The following is a 16,690-nucleotide window of genomic DNA, read 5'->3' on the forward strand; positions in this document are numbered from 1 at the left end:
CATAATCGTCGACTTCAGCCCTAAACCCTTAACCCCACACCACATTCAAGGCCAACTTCACCATACATTTTTACCATCTTCATCTAGCCATCAAGGGCATGACAGCATTGCAAACATACAGTAACTTCCTCTAAAAAAACATGTCTCAAACTATATTTATAAAGTGAGCTTTCATGCATGGGTGACAGAACTCCCTTCCACACATGGTGAGAATAAAACACATATATTATGTAACACTAAAGGTTTATCCAATGGTCGTCCCCCTGATATAACTTGTACTGCATGAAGGGTATGCTTTTTTTCCCCCTCTACTAAAAACTTTGCACTATATTCTCCCATACAGCAGAAATCAAGGAAGCAAGGTCACAACCTGAACATGACTAATTCTCAAAGCATTCACTGCATAAATTGAAGGAACTCAAAGCTGCATGTGCTTTTACATCCACACAAGTCAACTTATGGTGTGTGCACTCCTAATGCATAACCATCCATGGCATCCAAATGTCCCAAAATTTTAGCAAGAAAGGGAGCTATTGTTCACTGGAAGAAGAGTCCGTTACATTTGAGGCATCCGCTTCTGTCCAGGCCGATTCAATATCATCATGTTTGTCAACCTCGTTTGCCACACTGCGGGCCCCATGGGCATCACTCATATTAGCAGGCTCTGATGCCTCTTGAAGTTTTTCATCTGATGTCATATTCACGTGTGTGTCATTATATTCAATCGGAACCTCAGCAGGCTTTCCAGACAAGGCCAATTTTGGAGACCATTCTAGAACATCATCAATAATGTTTGATACTTTCCTTTGATACCTGCAAAGCAAAGAAGCCAACTATATAAGGTAAAGAAAATCATGGACATGCCAACTCAAGGGAAACAGCTCTTGAGAAAAATTCCAATCTCTGCCACAGCTTTGTTTTCCATGCTGAACCAACCTTGTTCGAGCTGCCTCGTCAGGTGCATAATGGATGCAAAACCATATAACCAGCCCTAAACCCAGAGCAAACGCAAATCGTGAAGTCCATTTTGGAGGCTGTTCATCCTCTTTGCCTGGCTCAGGCCAGAACCGAAGCAATTCCCTAAAAGATGCTTCCTCGGCAAGAATGTTCGGAAAAAACCAGACTCGTTTCCCAAGTAAAACCCATATAAAGCCAAAGATTGCCAACCGCACTAGTAACAAAAACAAAAAACAAATTGATCTCTCTCTCTCTCTCTCTCTCTCTCTCTCTTCACAACTACTACTTCTCTGTCTTTTCTTCATGAATCCACACAAGCCAGCTTCCCATTCACCATCTACTCTACTGCATAACCCCGTTGGCTCACCGCCTCAAAATGCTTGGTATTATTGGGAGTGCAAAACCACATGGCTTTCCCTCTTAGGAAGAACCGGATTGCGGTCAGATCTCTCCACACAAAATGCAAAGATCTTTTGGTTGCATTATCCATTGGCCAACTTCAAGAAGAAATTATACCGGGTATTTTTGAGTGCAAGTAGCTCAAATTGAAACCAGCCTCTAGAAGAAACCAAAGTGCAGTAGACTGGCAGTCACCCAAACACAGTTGTAATCCAGCAAATAAGAAAACTAGAGTGTTCCTACACAAAAAGAATAGCGACACCTGTTGGCCCCAAAGCTTGGCGCCCCTTTCGGTATTTCTTTATTCAAATTCAATGGAAAAGTTTAACTGAATACATCATGGCCATTCATGGCTTATACATATGCATGTCCAAACTGCCAGTCCTCTGGACCTCTTAGCATAGAGGATTCACACAACCCTGTGCCCCAAAACACCACACTGTTATTCACCTATAATCAACCACAAAAGTACATCCATGAGGGCCTGATTAAGCATCCAATTGCCCCATGCACATAGCCCAAAACACAGCCATACATCAGCCTATAGACTCCTCCAAAACAGTCCAAAAACTTGCCCTGTTTTCACCCTCCTAACTGCCAAACCCTTCCTCTCACAAAGGGCCAGATAAGCAACTCCGAGACACTCACGAGCCAGTGAAAAGAGAGACAAAGAGAAAAGAAAATAAACAGTAGCCGGCTGTCCCTGCACAGTAACAGTCCCCGCCTTCCACTTGCTCTTTCTGCTGTTCACTGTCTTCCACGAGAGATGGAGAGAGAGAGAGAGAGAGAGAGAGAGAAGCGTGGTAAAACCTGCTTACTGTCGAGTGCTGTCTGCAGCTCTGTGTCTCAGTAGCCCAGCCCGCCAGTCTCCCCAAATCGTGAGAGAGAGAGAGAGAGAGAGAGAGAGAGACTGTGGGTGCTGCCCGACCAGTCCTCCAACCTGTTGTAAAGAGGGAAGAAAAACCTGTGTGTGTGCTGTGCACTGCAGCGCAGCCCACCAGCCTTCCCACGAAAGCAAGAGAGAGAGAAAAGCCTGTGTGCCTCCTGCAACCAGCCAGCGTGAGCAGCCCGACAGTGTGCCCAGAAAAAGAAGCCGTGTAGCTGCAGCCCAATTCTAGCAAGAGAGAAAGAGTCCACGAACTGTTCAGCCCCTCCAAGAGAGAAAAACACACACGTAACTGCTGCAGCTGTCTCTCCTCCGAAAGAAAAACCCCAATAATAGCGTAGGCCTCCCCAAAGGGGCCACGATGCTCTAAAAAGGGGTATTCTTTTAGTTAAAAGTTTTTTAAAACCTTTGTCCCCTTGTCCCAAGTGTGGACATTAAAAAAAAAAAATGTCTTGCTCACCGACCACCATGCTCACACTTATGCTGCACAAATTCACAAGGTCGTGACATACCCCCCTCTTGAAAAATGGCAAGCGTCCTCGATTGCATTCTGGTGATACATCAAGACATCCAAAGCGCAACCACATTGATAACGAAGGCTCCCCAACACTGTCAGATATCAACCATGTGATCTAACTAGAAGTGAAAAGTACAATATGGCAAGATCAACGTCCCAACCTCTCTGAGCCATGCATATGTAGCAAAATTAACTGCTGACGCAGAGTATCAGGTTGCTTGTGGTGCTCCTTGCGAGGTGGTGTGGCTGCGGAGGTTACTTGGCAAGACTTGGTAGCCCACAATCATCCGGTGCGACAACCAGAGCTGCATAACTATAGCTCGGAACTCGGTCTTCCATGCCCGGACCAAGCACATAGAGATACAATATCACTTTGTTCGTGAGAAGATTTTGGTTGGTGACATCTTGCTTATCTATTGTTCGATGGAGGACAATGCGGCGGACCTCTTCACAAAGCCTCTACCTCAGCAGATGCTTTGTTAGCACTCCCAACTCACTAGCATTGGTTCCACATCCATGAGCTGAGAGGAAGTGTTAACAGTCATCTCCTGTCTATACCATATTACTCAGTAGGGAGTGAGGGCCTCTGTTGTGGGTGTGCCTGCCTAGTTAGGAGCTTTCTCCATTTTTCCTCATTGTCCATGTTTTTAGACAATTTTGCTAGGATTAGGGGGGGTTGTATGAGCTGGCCGACTGTTGTACCTGCTGTCCAACATGTATCTCTTGGCCGACTAGTGCTTTTCTGCTGGCCGAAGGCTTTTATGCTAGCCAACTGGACATATTCCAGTCGCGGGCCCATCAGGGGGCTGTTGGCCCAGTTGCTACTCGCCGACTCACTGCCCTTCTTCTATATATAGCATGCCTTGGTCCCCCACTCAGTTTGTACCAGATTCTGGTGTATATAGTAGAGTTTATACCACCCTCTCCTCTTTCATTTCTGTACTTTTGCTCTCAATACTTTCTCATTTCCGCCTCCCATTTTGTACCGGATTCTAGTGTATATAGTAGAGTTTACTCTTTCATTTCTGTACTTCTGCTCTCAATACTCTCTCTCATTTCTACCGCTCATTTTGAGCGCAGCACCATTGGTTCTTAATGCATTGATTTTAAGTGTTGTTTATATGTAACATGGGTGCTTGCGGAAGTATTTTTATGAATTGATTGATTGCAATTAGCGCGTAATCATGCACAAACTGCTGCTTCTTCATGCCCAACACGCATTATAGAGAGGACCGAATCTACCATGTACTACTAACATGAAATACGTACAATGCTGAATAGAGATACTCACTAGTAACACTGCTCCTATGTTCTATGATGATCAATGAATGAATATGACTAAGGCCTAGACTCCTATTTATAGTCACTAGTGTCTAATGTTGGCGAGTTGGCTACCAACTCTACCAACCCTAATTATGTCTCCTCTGGAATTATAAGAGCCCCTTTGTTTGTAGATGCTCAACTAGCATGGTAGACATGTTATGTACATGGACACTAATCTACAGATTAGGAACCTAATCTCGAGATTAGAAGCATGATACGTGGCTAGGATTCCTAGAGTGATAAAACAAGCTTAATGGCCTTTTATAGCGAGTTAACTATTTATGACGTAGTTATGACTATATAAGTATGAGCATGTAACTATTTGGTCCTCCTAGCTCTATTTCACATGATGAAACCCATGCCCGGACACCAGAAAGTTGGAAGAAGACATGGAGACAAGGTCCATAAGGTTTGATTAAGAAAAAGCACCATACTTGGTCAAAAGCAAGAAAAAGCAAAAAGTCAAACAAGGTTGATCGCGAGCCAAGGACACCATTGGAAAGAGGAGACTAAGCCGGACCAAAAAGCTAAAAGGCGCTTTCTCAAAAAGCAGCTTCAAGGCCAAAAAGCAAGGCCTTAAAGCCAAAAAAGCAAAGCACCAAAAGTTGAGTAATATTTTATTAATAAAAGTAAAAAGAGCAAAAGCAAAGGCAAAAAGAGAAAAAGCAAAGCATAAAAAGGCAAAGCAAAAGCACGAAGGCTTTTTGACAAAAAGCAAGGTCTCTTACAAGTATAAAAAGGATTGGACTCCTCTTATATACCCATGAACAAGATCATTGAAGATTGAAGGAGATCGTGGAGTGTGTATGGGCATCATTATGATCATGGAGAGCTTCTTCTTCGCGATCAATACCTTCTCCAACTTGCTTTTCACATGTACGGTCAGTCCTAGACTTGTATAGACATATGCATGGGCGATATGGACCCATGTACAGACAAAAATTTCAGAAACCCTAAAACTGCTCCAAAAACCCTAAAAACTGCTTTTTGGTTGTTTTTATCGCCCAAAAACCATTAAAACAAGTTTTATATCAGTTTTCTTGCCAAAAAGAGCTTTTCCATGGTTTTCTTCATCGACAAGGTTGTAGGAGTTGTGGAGATTACTCATGGGAACTTGGACATAGAGCTTGGACATGGAACATATAACTTGGACATGAACATGGAGAATTTAGACATACAGCTTGGGCACGGAACTTGGACATGAATATGGAATTTGGACTAGGATCTAGACTTGGATTTGGATCTGGATTCATTGGATTTGGATTTGGATTTGGATTTGGATATCAGATTTAGTACTAACCCGGTGAGAGATACTTGTGGGTCATCCCCATGGTGTGCTCGGCATCAGAGATCTCGTGCCTCGACATCTACATCGACTTGGATATCCTACATCAGCATATCTGTTTGTTTTGTATTCATTGATTGTATTGATCCTGGTAAGCATTCCCGTGGATTGTTCTTGAATAAATTCCTGAAAGGGGACGGGGCCTGTTCCCCGCTCAATGTGGTGTACTGTGCAAGATCCCTATTCCCTCCTCTCTCCCCTCTCTCTCTATATATATATCTTTTGGTGTACTGTGCAAGATCCCTATTCCCTCCTCTCTCCCCTCTCTCTCTATATATATATCTTTATCTCTTGGACACATGGTTGAGTATGTCACTGCATGCCCCGCTGGGCTTACAGAGCTTGGGTTATTGTGAGACATAGTTGTGCGTATGCACCACTAGAGGTTTGGCTTGGACCAAGAGAGCAGACATGCTCATGCCACGCACAATGGCATGTCGAAGGCCTATGAGCAAGCTTCGGTGGTATGGGATGCGGAGTTAGACACGGGCCTATTGGATTGTACAAGAAGCCCTAGCCTTGACTCAGGGGAGATCGGTCGATGCCGGTCGTGGTTGGGAGGTGAGCTAGCCCGCTACCTCATGATTTGGTCAAGGACAAAGCTTGGTTTTCAATTGTGTTTAGGGCAGATTTTGGAAAGGACTTTACAATAGCTATCAAAGCAACCCTATCGCAGAGGCTGAAGAGGTATGTGTGTCTAGGCTTCGTAGATGTCAAAGTTCCGAGGTATTCCTCTCATCGTTTTCTCTCCCTATCAAATCAATTGCTCTACTAAATTTGTGCAAGGTTTTGTCGGTATCAAGGATTGCATATGAAGTCGTGTGTCAGAGAGGATGCAAAGAGATCGCTGATTGTATGTGAGTTACAGCTGTAGCAAGTACCTGTTGAAGGTCTTAACAGACTCTGTGTGTGTGTGTGTGTGTGTGTGTGTGTGTGTGTGTATGTGTGTGTGTGTTAGGCAGCATGGCTTGAGGCAAGGTGGCCAAGAGGCTAGCCTTAGGGCAGCCAAGACAGGCTACCCTAAGCGGCTGCTGTGCACGGCAGCCAGGCCACGCAGCCAGGTCCCCTAGCCGGCCAAGGGCAGCATCCGACTCTAGACAGCAGCCAACCCTGGACAGCAACACAGCCTGGGCAGCCGGTCTGCAAGTGCATGAGGCAGCTAGGCACGACAAGGGCTGCAGCAGCAAATTATCTTGGGTTTGTCATGGCTGATGTAGTACAGAACGATCATGGATGGACAAGAATGTTCAACCCGACCATGAACATTAGGATGACAATGTGACTGAAACCGGCCTTCAGAAATCTGACGGGCGGTGGAACAAACACGCGCACACAAAACACTGTCACCCATGAGAACCTGGAAAAGGAAAACAAACAGGGGGAGCTAGAGTGCTCCTGCAAATAGTACAAGGACACCGATTGGCCCCAAAACGCAATGGCGCCCCTTGCGGTATTTCTTTACTTGATCTAATATGAGTAAAAAGTACAACTTGCCGAATCCTTTACCAATAGGATCCCTTATAGCTTTTCACCCAGACTTTCCAAATAAGAACTCTCGTTACTACAGCGAAGCATTCCATATAGAGGGCACACCTGTACGACACCTCCCTGCTTGAAAAGGTCTTCTCCATCTCAACTATGGATCTCACGAACCCTTTCCCAGACAGCAGTAGGGTTGTACCAAACCATATGTCCTTCTTATAGTCACAGCTTGTGTGTAGCCTCAAGAAAACTAGAACCTGTTCACATGAATCCAGAGACATGCTTTTCACATTCAATTGATGCCTATCCACACTGTGGGTCCCGTGCCCACCTGCTCATTGTCCAAAGGGAAAAACACAGGGTCATAACTGTTAGAAGTCATCTCCTGTCTATATTTATACACCAGGGCCTCTGTTGTGGGTGTGCCCGCCCTGTATAAGGTGTTTTATCATTTTTCCACACTCCCCGTATTTTTCCTATTTTTTTCCATTTTTTTCTAGTGGTGGGAAGGGTTGCCAGAGGTTGGCAGGAGCACTCTAGGGCTGGCCGACTGTCCCAACAGTAGTCGCACCACCAGCCCCACTAATCGCCTTCCCTTACTACTTCTCTAGCCATGCTCAAATGCCCGCTACTCCAAACGAGAATAGCACAATGCCTTGCGCCTCTTGTTCGTCTGCCCCAGTCGCTTGGCTTCATGCCTCCAAACTTCAAGCATGCAGACACATAAAAAAACACCAAGTCTATTGTGCCTCCAACAGAGGCAAGAAAACGCAAATTTCTTCTTCAAAAAATTTGGAGAAGAGTCTGGTCCCATACACCAAAAACAAAAAACAAAAAACAAAATAGCAAAACAAAGAACTGTAAACTCTAGACCTAAAGCACTAAGAGCTAGAACCAAACATTAAGCTAAACTTTAAAAAAGACTTCGACTCAAAAGTGCAACCATCAACTCCAATGTCTGTCCGAACATGAAGTGTAGGTTCATCAACTCTATCATGCATAGCGTGGACAATAAGTTATGACATCCCTACTCGCGTCATCAATGCCCAAGAGTAGGTGCAGGTTTGTATAAGGTTAGTCCAAAAGAACATGCTTTATAAAACCAGCGAACTGAGTTTCTGTCACTCTCTGGAGGTGATGGGCATACTCAGCCATGATAGAGACTAGCACTGAGTAGATGTTATTATATATAAAGAGTGATTTCATAACCACGATGTGCAAATAGATTGGGAAGGTCCTAAGTTATCTTTCGTCATGGACAATGTCGAGTTTTGTGTACAGGGTGATTTTGATGTCCGATCGATCCACTACACTTGTAAACTCAATTGAACTTCGTAATATAATAAAGGATTCTAGTTATGAAGTGTTCCAGTGTGTTCTAGATACTATGTCATCTAATACTAATTGTGAGTTTAATTCAATTACACAAGCTTTAGAGAACATCAAGGCAAAGTTTACCAATGTTTTCCCAACTAAGTTACCTCATGGTCTTCCACCTAGTCAGTCGATTGATCATAAGATTGATTTAGTTCCACGGTCTCAGCCTAGAAGCATTGCGCCTTCTAGGAGGAGCCAGCTCAAAGAGGATAAGATTGCCTCTCAAGATGGGACACGTTCTTAAGAGTAAATCTCCTTGTGGGTTGTCCCAAGTATATGTCATTGCACAATGCCCTGCAGACACTCAATGTCCACTAAAAGGTAGCCTTGTGAGATGCCCAATGACCCACTGATGACAAGGACCTGCAAGTGTATTGAAATGACATATTTAGGGATAGAAAAGATATCTGGATAGAGGCTTGACGACCAAAAAAGACCCTAATGATGGGTGTCGAGATGTCGTATGCGGATGCCGATTGTTGCAAGAGCACGAGGATTGCCGGATTCAACCCAAGGCTCAATTCAGCTCTGTTTTTGAAAAAGCTGAAAATTTGCAGAAGGGTTTTGATGGCCTAAACAGGCTCCAATTATGAAGTTCTTCAGCTTGGGAGACTCGAAAACGATGGGGAATACACTCGTGTAAAAACGGTCAAAAACTTTTGACTTCTGAAAATGGGCTCTGCAACAATGGCATGGGTGGAATTGGCAGCTCAGCCGACTGATGGGCAATGCTAGGGCAAAGGAGGGGGAGTTGACCGAATTGAAATTTGACCTAGGGCTTCTCTAATTAGAGTTTGGGCAAGTCTAATTCTGTAGGCGGACTGGGGGAGCCGTGGGCAGTGGAGGTGGCACTCTACTGATGGGTGGCAGTTGCCCTAGTTAGGGCAAGCTCCAAGATGGAGCTTAGGCTTCCTTAGTGGGGACCTAGCAAGGCCTTGTAGAACCTTTTCCCAAAGAGAAAGAAGATCCCAAGTGAATCGAGCTCCTCAACTTTTGTGCCCATGAACTATTATTCAAGAGAACCTTGAATCCCAATGGTTGTAGCCTCAGCTTTGATACCTAATGTTCGGTTGAGAGGAGAGCAACAGCAACACTCACACACACACACACACAAAAAGCAAGTACACAATCGTGTTAGCTTGAGAGAGGAAAAGGCACGTAACTTAATAATGTTGGTTGTACCAAAATGAAAGTACAATAACAATATAAGGTAACACATACTAAGTGGCTTAAGGTGTGTTCTTGTGCACAGGAAAAAAACCCCTCCTAAGGAGTGTAAAAATTTCCCCGGCCATCCTACGGTGTTCACACACCACTGCCTGTGACATAGATGCCAACAACTATGGACCTTACAAGATCTTGAAAAAGACTGGTTTGGTTGGTTATAGACTAGAGTTGCCGAGAGCTTGGGTTATTGTGAGACAGTTGTGCATATGCACCACTAGAGGCCTAGCTTGGACCAGGAGAGCACACAGCCTCATGCCACGCACATGGCGAGGTACGTACGTTGGTGTGACAGCCATTGAATCTTGATGGGCTTACATTCTGCTGTTCAGAATGACTGCAGACACTGCTGACATGGCATGCCCGCTCATGGAAGGATTTTGGTAAAATCTGTCTGGTCAAAAGCTCCACAACTTCTTTGCAGCAGTCGAATCGACTTTTGGGCTCTGACATGAGCTTGCGGAAAGATAGACCTGCAAGAAGGTCAAATTTTGGGGTGGAATAACAAAGGTGCAACATCCGCTGTGAATGCCTTCAAGGATTGAAGCTCCAATCCACCCAACCATCTTTCTACACATTTGTCACCATCTAAACACATTCTTATAGAACACAGAAATTTCATGTATAACAAACTGTGCTATTGCAAGTTGTGAAACTTGTAGATGGCATCAAAAAGAAGATTGTAAGAGAACGACTTACAGAAAATAATACTTAAAACTGCAGCTAAAAACACCAGGCATGTGTAAAGGACCACCAACTTGCACCAGTGAGGAAAGACTGGAAACAAGCAGCATGCAAGGGTCACAATAGGAACTAAAATGGAGAGCACCGTCTGCCATAAAGGCCGCCTCCTCTCAAAGGTCCAAGCAAAGAAAGCATCATCCACAGAGAACGTTTGCTCCTGAAAAACAGAGCAAAAATAGCACATATGTCAGTGCGGGGAAGGTATACCTAAGTACGCACACCTTTACACCAAGGAATGCTGAGGGAATGTCTGCCTGTGGTGAGTTGGCAATGAGGTGAATGCTAAGGGAATTATGTGTGCAGTAACTTAACACCAAGGTACATCAGCATGTATGCATGCATCAGGTACATGTGTGTGCATAGACATTGAAGCTATGTGTGTCCATGTTTTCCGTGTAAGAATGGAGTACACATACTTCAGGTTTGTATTAGATGGCATGTAATCACAATGTGTACCGTCACAATGCTCGAACAAGCATGTAATGACAAACATTGGCTCATAAGATATATCCATTGTCCAGACATCTTATTTACTGTACATTGTACAGTGATGGGAAGCACGACCATGAAAACAACATGTGCCATGATTTCCCCCTTCACATTGGATGGGTTAGTTAACAATGACGTACATCAAGGATGCATGGGGCGCATGGGGCATAGGGTGAATCCAAAATATGTGCATGAATTGTGTACATATACATCAGAATTGTAAGATATGGCATGCAAGAAAAAAAAAAGCATTGAATAAAGAAAGAAAGACACGTACTGGGTACAGTTCCAGGCGTGCTGGCCACTTGGAAAGCCTAGTCTTGCCAGGCCGTAAAGTTTTCACAACCCGATCACATCGAAGGATCAACTTTCTCTTCAAAAGAAGGTTTCCAATGTCATCTTCAGACTCGCTAGGAGCTAGATGAGCACCTAGGAGTACCTTAAGGTCTGCATGCCTCTGCAAAAGTGAGGCAAAGTCCTTGCCCCTGAAGTACTCAACCCTTGTATCCTGTAGCACAGCCCATCGGGACTCCAAGTCTTTGTGATCTCGTATTCTCTCCACAAACGTTTGCACATGATCAACTTCTTTCTTCTGCTTCTGCTTCTGCAATCACACAAGCAGAGCACTGTTTTTTAAATCCAAAAGAAAAAAATTGCAAGGCGTACATTCAACTTTCGTGCTAAAACGCATGCCAAGAGACAAACGAAGCTGAAAAACCAGATTGTGCCTTGTTTACAATGCATGGCATGACACAAAACACAGCCTCTTTGTGCTAGCAAAACCATGCCATAGCCACAATCTCATGCATCTGGCCAGGTCTGGGAAGATCTTCATAGCTAAGGGCATAACACAAGCAAAGACTCTTTTGAACCCAACCCCAGTTGTACCATGTCTGAGAAGGCCTTCATGCATTCAACTTACCATAACACAAGCAAATCCAACCATGTCTTCCAGATCAGAAGAAGAACCTAACTGGGAGATAAAGCACATAGCAGAAGGGAGACTGTAGCGATGACCATCTCTACGATGAAACGAAACAAATAGAGAAAAACCTTGACGGCCTGAGCAGGAGGAACCGGATCCGACACTTTCTTCCTCGGCATCTCTCCGCATTCAGCGATACCTGCTGCGAAACAGAGATCCCCGCAGAATTGGTATGCTTGCCAATGCCAAATCTTTTTCAGAAAATTCTTTATGCTACGTGGGTAGGTAAGGAAATTTCAAAATCCTTATTTATTATTTCTATTTTTATGAGAAAATATTAAATGTTCAAATTCTAATCCTTATTTATTATTTCTATTTTTATGAGAGAGTCCTAAAACCATAAAAAAAATATTAAATGTTCAAATTCTAATTGTACTTAGTTTAAAAATATTGACAAGAGATGGGTACAGAATTCACCTTGCTCGACATGGGGATTTCCCCATACTTCCTTACATCTTATGTGGATGAGTTTCAAGCTCTTACCAGGTATGTCAGGCTCCTTGACAGGCTATGGATCTTGCAAAAATGAGTTGCCTCCTTCTTCTTCGTCATGTGATGCGCCCCATTCTAGAACATCATGCTCTTCTAATGGCCCTATGGAATGATCTTGGAACACATGCTCTAAGCTCTACATCCATTGGGGCATGTTCGACAATTTTGGAGTGGCTTGTATAGCGTGTGCTCTCAAAGCATAGGTGATTCCCTTGGCTTTTGCCAGAACTTCCTATGCATTTAGTTCTCATGGGACCTCCATGGGTTCTTGCATATCTTCTCTCCACTTAGCCACTAGCTCTGAATCTTCAAAATCCAAATAGTTCACATACTGTGGATAGAAGTATCCCTTACTCTCTCTAGAAGTGTTGCCAAATACTGGAGATGCTCGTGGATGACCTTGTGCAAGCTCAATATCCCTTCTAGCTTGCACACATGGGAGTGGTGATATGTGCCGATGCTTCGGATAACCATCCATGCCCAACTATGAAGGAGCTTAGGGCGATCGATAAGGACATCACCTTGTAGCTCTCTTAGTACATCCAATAGTAACACCTCCTCATCGTTTGGGAAGAAATCAGTGAGCTGTAACAACATTGCCCACACCCAGAAGCTGAAAGAAATGGGGTGCAATGTCATGGCAGTCACGAGATCTAAGGGGTTCTCAAGTTGGTACACCCGTCACACGAGATCTAAGGGGTTCTCAAGTTGGTACACCCGTCATGCAGGAAAGCAATGGTTGGGTATAATAGGAGACCACTTGAGACACGTAAACAAAGGGTATTGAATCCCGAGTGTTTGTTTGTTGTTTGCTAAATCAAGGCAAGCTTTAGTGAAGCCACCATGTCATCCCACATGGTTTCTATGGATCTATTGGAGGCCAGGAAGCCTTGATGTTGTCTAGTTTTAATGACCACCTCCAAGGCAGTCTCTACAAGCCTCACCTGCCTACTATGCAGGGTGTCCCTTGCCTCCTCCTGTATGGACTCTCTTACCTTGTTCTTCCCATTGGCTCTTTTGCTTGGGCCAGGAGCTGTTTTGAGGTAGTCAAAACCTAAGCATGTGGATTGGCACTTGTGGTTTCCTCATTTTCCTTCTTGAGCTAGGCCATTGTGGAGTTTGTAATGTCATAGTGCTTTTGCATATCCTCATAGTGTTCGCTTAATGTCAACATGCTCCCAGCCATCTCCTCCTTAGCTATCCTCAACCTTGCGCCTTGCTTCATGTGCCTTTGTGCGAGGAACTTTATTAGCTCCTCATCCTCTGCCATTGAGTGTTTGGACCTTTACATCTTCGTCAATCTTTTATTTCTGGCATTCTTCTAGCAAATTCTTTAGCCTTCTATTTCTAATGTTCTTCCAACAAGTTATGTGCCTGTGTGGAATAATATTTTCCTCATCTATTTAGAATGTTCCTCATGTATTCCATGGACTTCCTTTGCATAACCCATGTGTTGGACTTGGGGCCTCTCCCTTGCTTGATCCAATTCGTGCTACAGTTGCTTGTGTTCCCCTTTCTGGCTTTCTTCTAGCAAATTCTTTAGCCTTCTTTTTCTAATGTTCTTCCAACAAGTTATGTGCCTGTGTGGAATAATATTTTCCTCATCTATTTAGAATGTTCCTCATGTATTCCATGGACTTCCTTTGCATAACCCATGTGTTGGACTTGGGGCCTCTCCCTTGCTTGATCCAATTCGTGCTACAGTTGCTTGTGTTCCCCTTTCCCACTTGTTGGCTATTGGTAGATCTAACCCTTAAGTCATCATTATCTTTATGTAGGTGTTCTCTATCTTGTTGCTCGTAGTAGTGAAGTTGTATCTCTTGGATTCTCAAGGTCTCTACTAAGGTACCCACCTTTGAGAGGCTTGCAAGTATGTCTATTTTTTTCCTTTAATACGGGTCTTTGGTTGTCATCGAGAATTTCTTGAATGCAGAGCAAGAAGAGGTTGTGTAGTGTGAAGCTTTGGTTGCGCTAAACTTGGACCACTCTTACCCAGCTTGGTGGTGTTGAGGTTTCTATCTCAAGACCATCTCATGTGGAGAGCTTTTAGAGCCTTACAACCGTAGTGTATGGCTTTCTTCTTTAGGTACCCACCTTTGGGAGGCAAAAGCCTAAGGTTGTCTAACATGTCTATGCCATGGTCTTTAGCGACGTTTTGAGGAGGTGTGTTTTTTTTCATTGAACTCTAGGGATGGAAGGTCCAAAAGTGACACTTTGGTGAAAGGTGCCAGTGCTACCAACACTGAACCATTCAAGGTCTCTATACATACTGCACCGCTCTTACAAAAATCCACAATACGATAGGGCCTGCGTCCTTGAATCTTTAGCTTCTTCTTGGTCTTTTTTACATGGTACACTAAGACCAAGTCACCTATCCAAAACTTCTTAGTCCAAAGATTTGCATCCAACCATCTCTTATGTCAGCACTTTTTAGCCCACATTCCAACTATAGTATAGAGGCAAACCTCATCCAGTTTCTCCAACTCCTCTAATCATTTAGAAAGGTCATGATCATCAAGGCCATGTTCTTGAGAGGCCCGTAGGATTGGAATGAGTAAATCTAACACAGTGTGATGGCATATTCTTTTATGGCCCGTCAAGGCCATGTTCTTTTGTGGCCCATAGGGTTGGAATGAGTAAATCCAACACAGTGCAATGGCATCCAGCCCATAAGTGAGTCGGAAGGGCATTGTCCCCCATAGTTGTCTTGTAAGCTATGTAGTAGGCGCATAGAGTTGCTGGAAGCTTAATCTCCTAGCAAGAAACAAAATCATGAATTCTATCACTAATCATGAATTCTTGAAACAAAAGCTCGATCACTTCATTGATAAAGTGCATGCCTCTATCATTCACAATCTCAAGAGGGCAGTTAAATTGGCAAATGATAAACTTGTATAGAAATTTGGCTGCCACCCAAGAGTGAGCATCAGTAGCCTTTGCTTCTTCGGCCTAGGCAGTAGTCTATAGCTACAATGAGGTATCAATGAGCACTTGTGCATACCATGCACTTTGGCAGTAGTCTATAGCTACAATGAGGTATCAATGAGCACTTGTGCATACCATGCACTTTGGCTAGTAGGAATGACAAAATCCATGCTCCATTTCATGAAAGGTTGGAGAGAAATAACTAGAGTCATAGGCATTTGGTCTCTATTTTGGGTTACGAGGCGAATCTTTAGCAAGCATCACATCGTTTGACAATTTCAGCAGCGTCTCCAAATAAGGTGGGCCATCACATTCCTACCTACAATATTAAGTGGGTAGTGATAGCTATTGGCAAAATGGCCACTTGCTACCTCTATATGTGCTACAAGATAGTAGTCTTCATGGATGTACAACCGTAAGATTATCTCTTTTTCCAACCGATATAATTCCTCGTAAATAAGTTGGTGAGGAGCAGACACTCTCACCAACTGTCAAGCTTTATAATTGGAATAAATAGATATCCGATAAATCGTCATCCACACATGTAGGTGCTTCTCCATTTGAAATTCTTGACAAACGATCAGCTAAAATGTGTTGAGACAACTATCTCATGATCTGACCCATTGCACAAGTTTTGGAGACCAAGTACAACAAAACCTGATGATCAATAAAGAACACAAACTTGTTGTCTAGGAGATAACATCTATATTTCTTTACAGCATAAACCATGGCCAGACCCTCTCATTCCATGGTTGTATTATTCTTCTCATCATCATTTAGATCTTGGCTAGTGTAGTAAATTGGAAAATGAATATTGTGTTCCGCTGATTGGGTCAAGACACATCCAATAGCAAAATGCCGAGGCATCGAAAAATCAAGTCCCAATTTAGGGGTTTGAGGATAGGTGCAGAGGCTAAGGCTTGTTACATTTTTTGAAAGAACTAATCACATTTCTTAACCATGGTTCTTCCTCAAGAATAGTTGTGGAAATGCCTTGGGGATCTTCAATGTGCTTTGATAGGAGGCTTATGTTATTTTCTTTATGGACTTGTGGGAGATGGTAGATATGTCAAATTAAAGTGTTAAGGTTGTACAGCCTGTTCCCCTTCCTTTGGTTGTTATTTGTGTTCTTCAACCTTACGTTGTTCCTATGTAGACCTATCAGTATTGTGGCCTTGGCCTCCTTCTTTGTGTTCTTCGGCCTTGTGTTGTTCCTTTGTAGACCTATCAATATAGTGACCTTGGCCTCCTTGGCCTCCTTTTGGCTAGTTTTCCTTATCTTGTTGGCCATGTCTTTCTTTGTCTATGGATCTGGTCTCTGATTATCTCACCCTTGGCTATCCTTGTCTTCATCCTCTACATGCTCTCTGCCACCTTGCTTATCATCCTGCTTCTTGTTGTACTAGTCATCTTCTTCTTTCCCCTCTTTGGAGCTATTTGAATCTTCTGGTTCTTTATGCTTTTTTGAGTGCTCCAGTTTCTCAAGGAAATCTTCTCCTTCTTCTTGCTCTTCCTATGGGATTGCTTTGGGGTAAGCTACGTGCT

General features: G+C 43.6%; 1 protein-coding gene across 1 annotated transcript; it reads right to left on the bottom strand.

Moving 5' to 3' along the window:
• Positions 1-203: 203 nt before the first annotated feature.
• LOC147640468 (translocation protein-like protein) lies at positions 204-11,949 on the bottom strand. Its single transcript, XM_086780984.1, has 5 exons — positions 11,797-11,949; positions 11,021-11,347; positions 10,210-10,411; positions 937-1,171; positions 204-813 (listed from the first exon to the last, which is right to left on the bottom strand). The coding sequence occupies exons 1-5, from the start codon at positions 11,845-11,847 to the stop codon at positions 531-533; spliced, it is 1,098 nt and encodes a 365-aa protein (XP_086637110.1). The 5' UTR covers positions 11,848-11,949; the 3' UTR covers positions 204-530.
• Between the last annotated feature and the right edge of the window lie 4,741 nt (positions 11,950-16,690).

The sequence above is a fragment of the Cibotium barometz genome, chromosome 3 (genome assembly GCF_041138505.1).
Source record: "Cibotium barometz isolate CiBa-2024 chromosome 3, ASM4113850v1, whole genome shotgun sequence".
Taxonomy (NCBI): domain Eukaryota; kingdom Viridiplantae; phylum Streptophyta; class Polypodiopsida; order Cyatheales; family Cibotiaceae; genus Cibotium; species Cibotium barometz.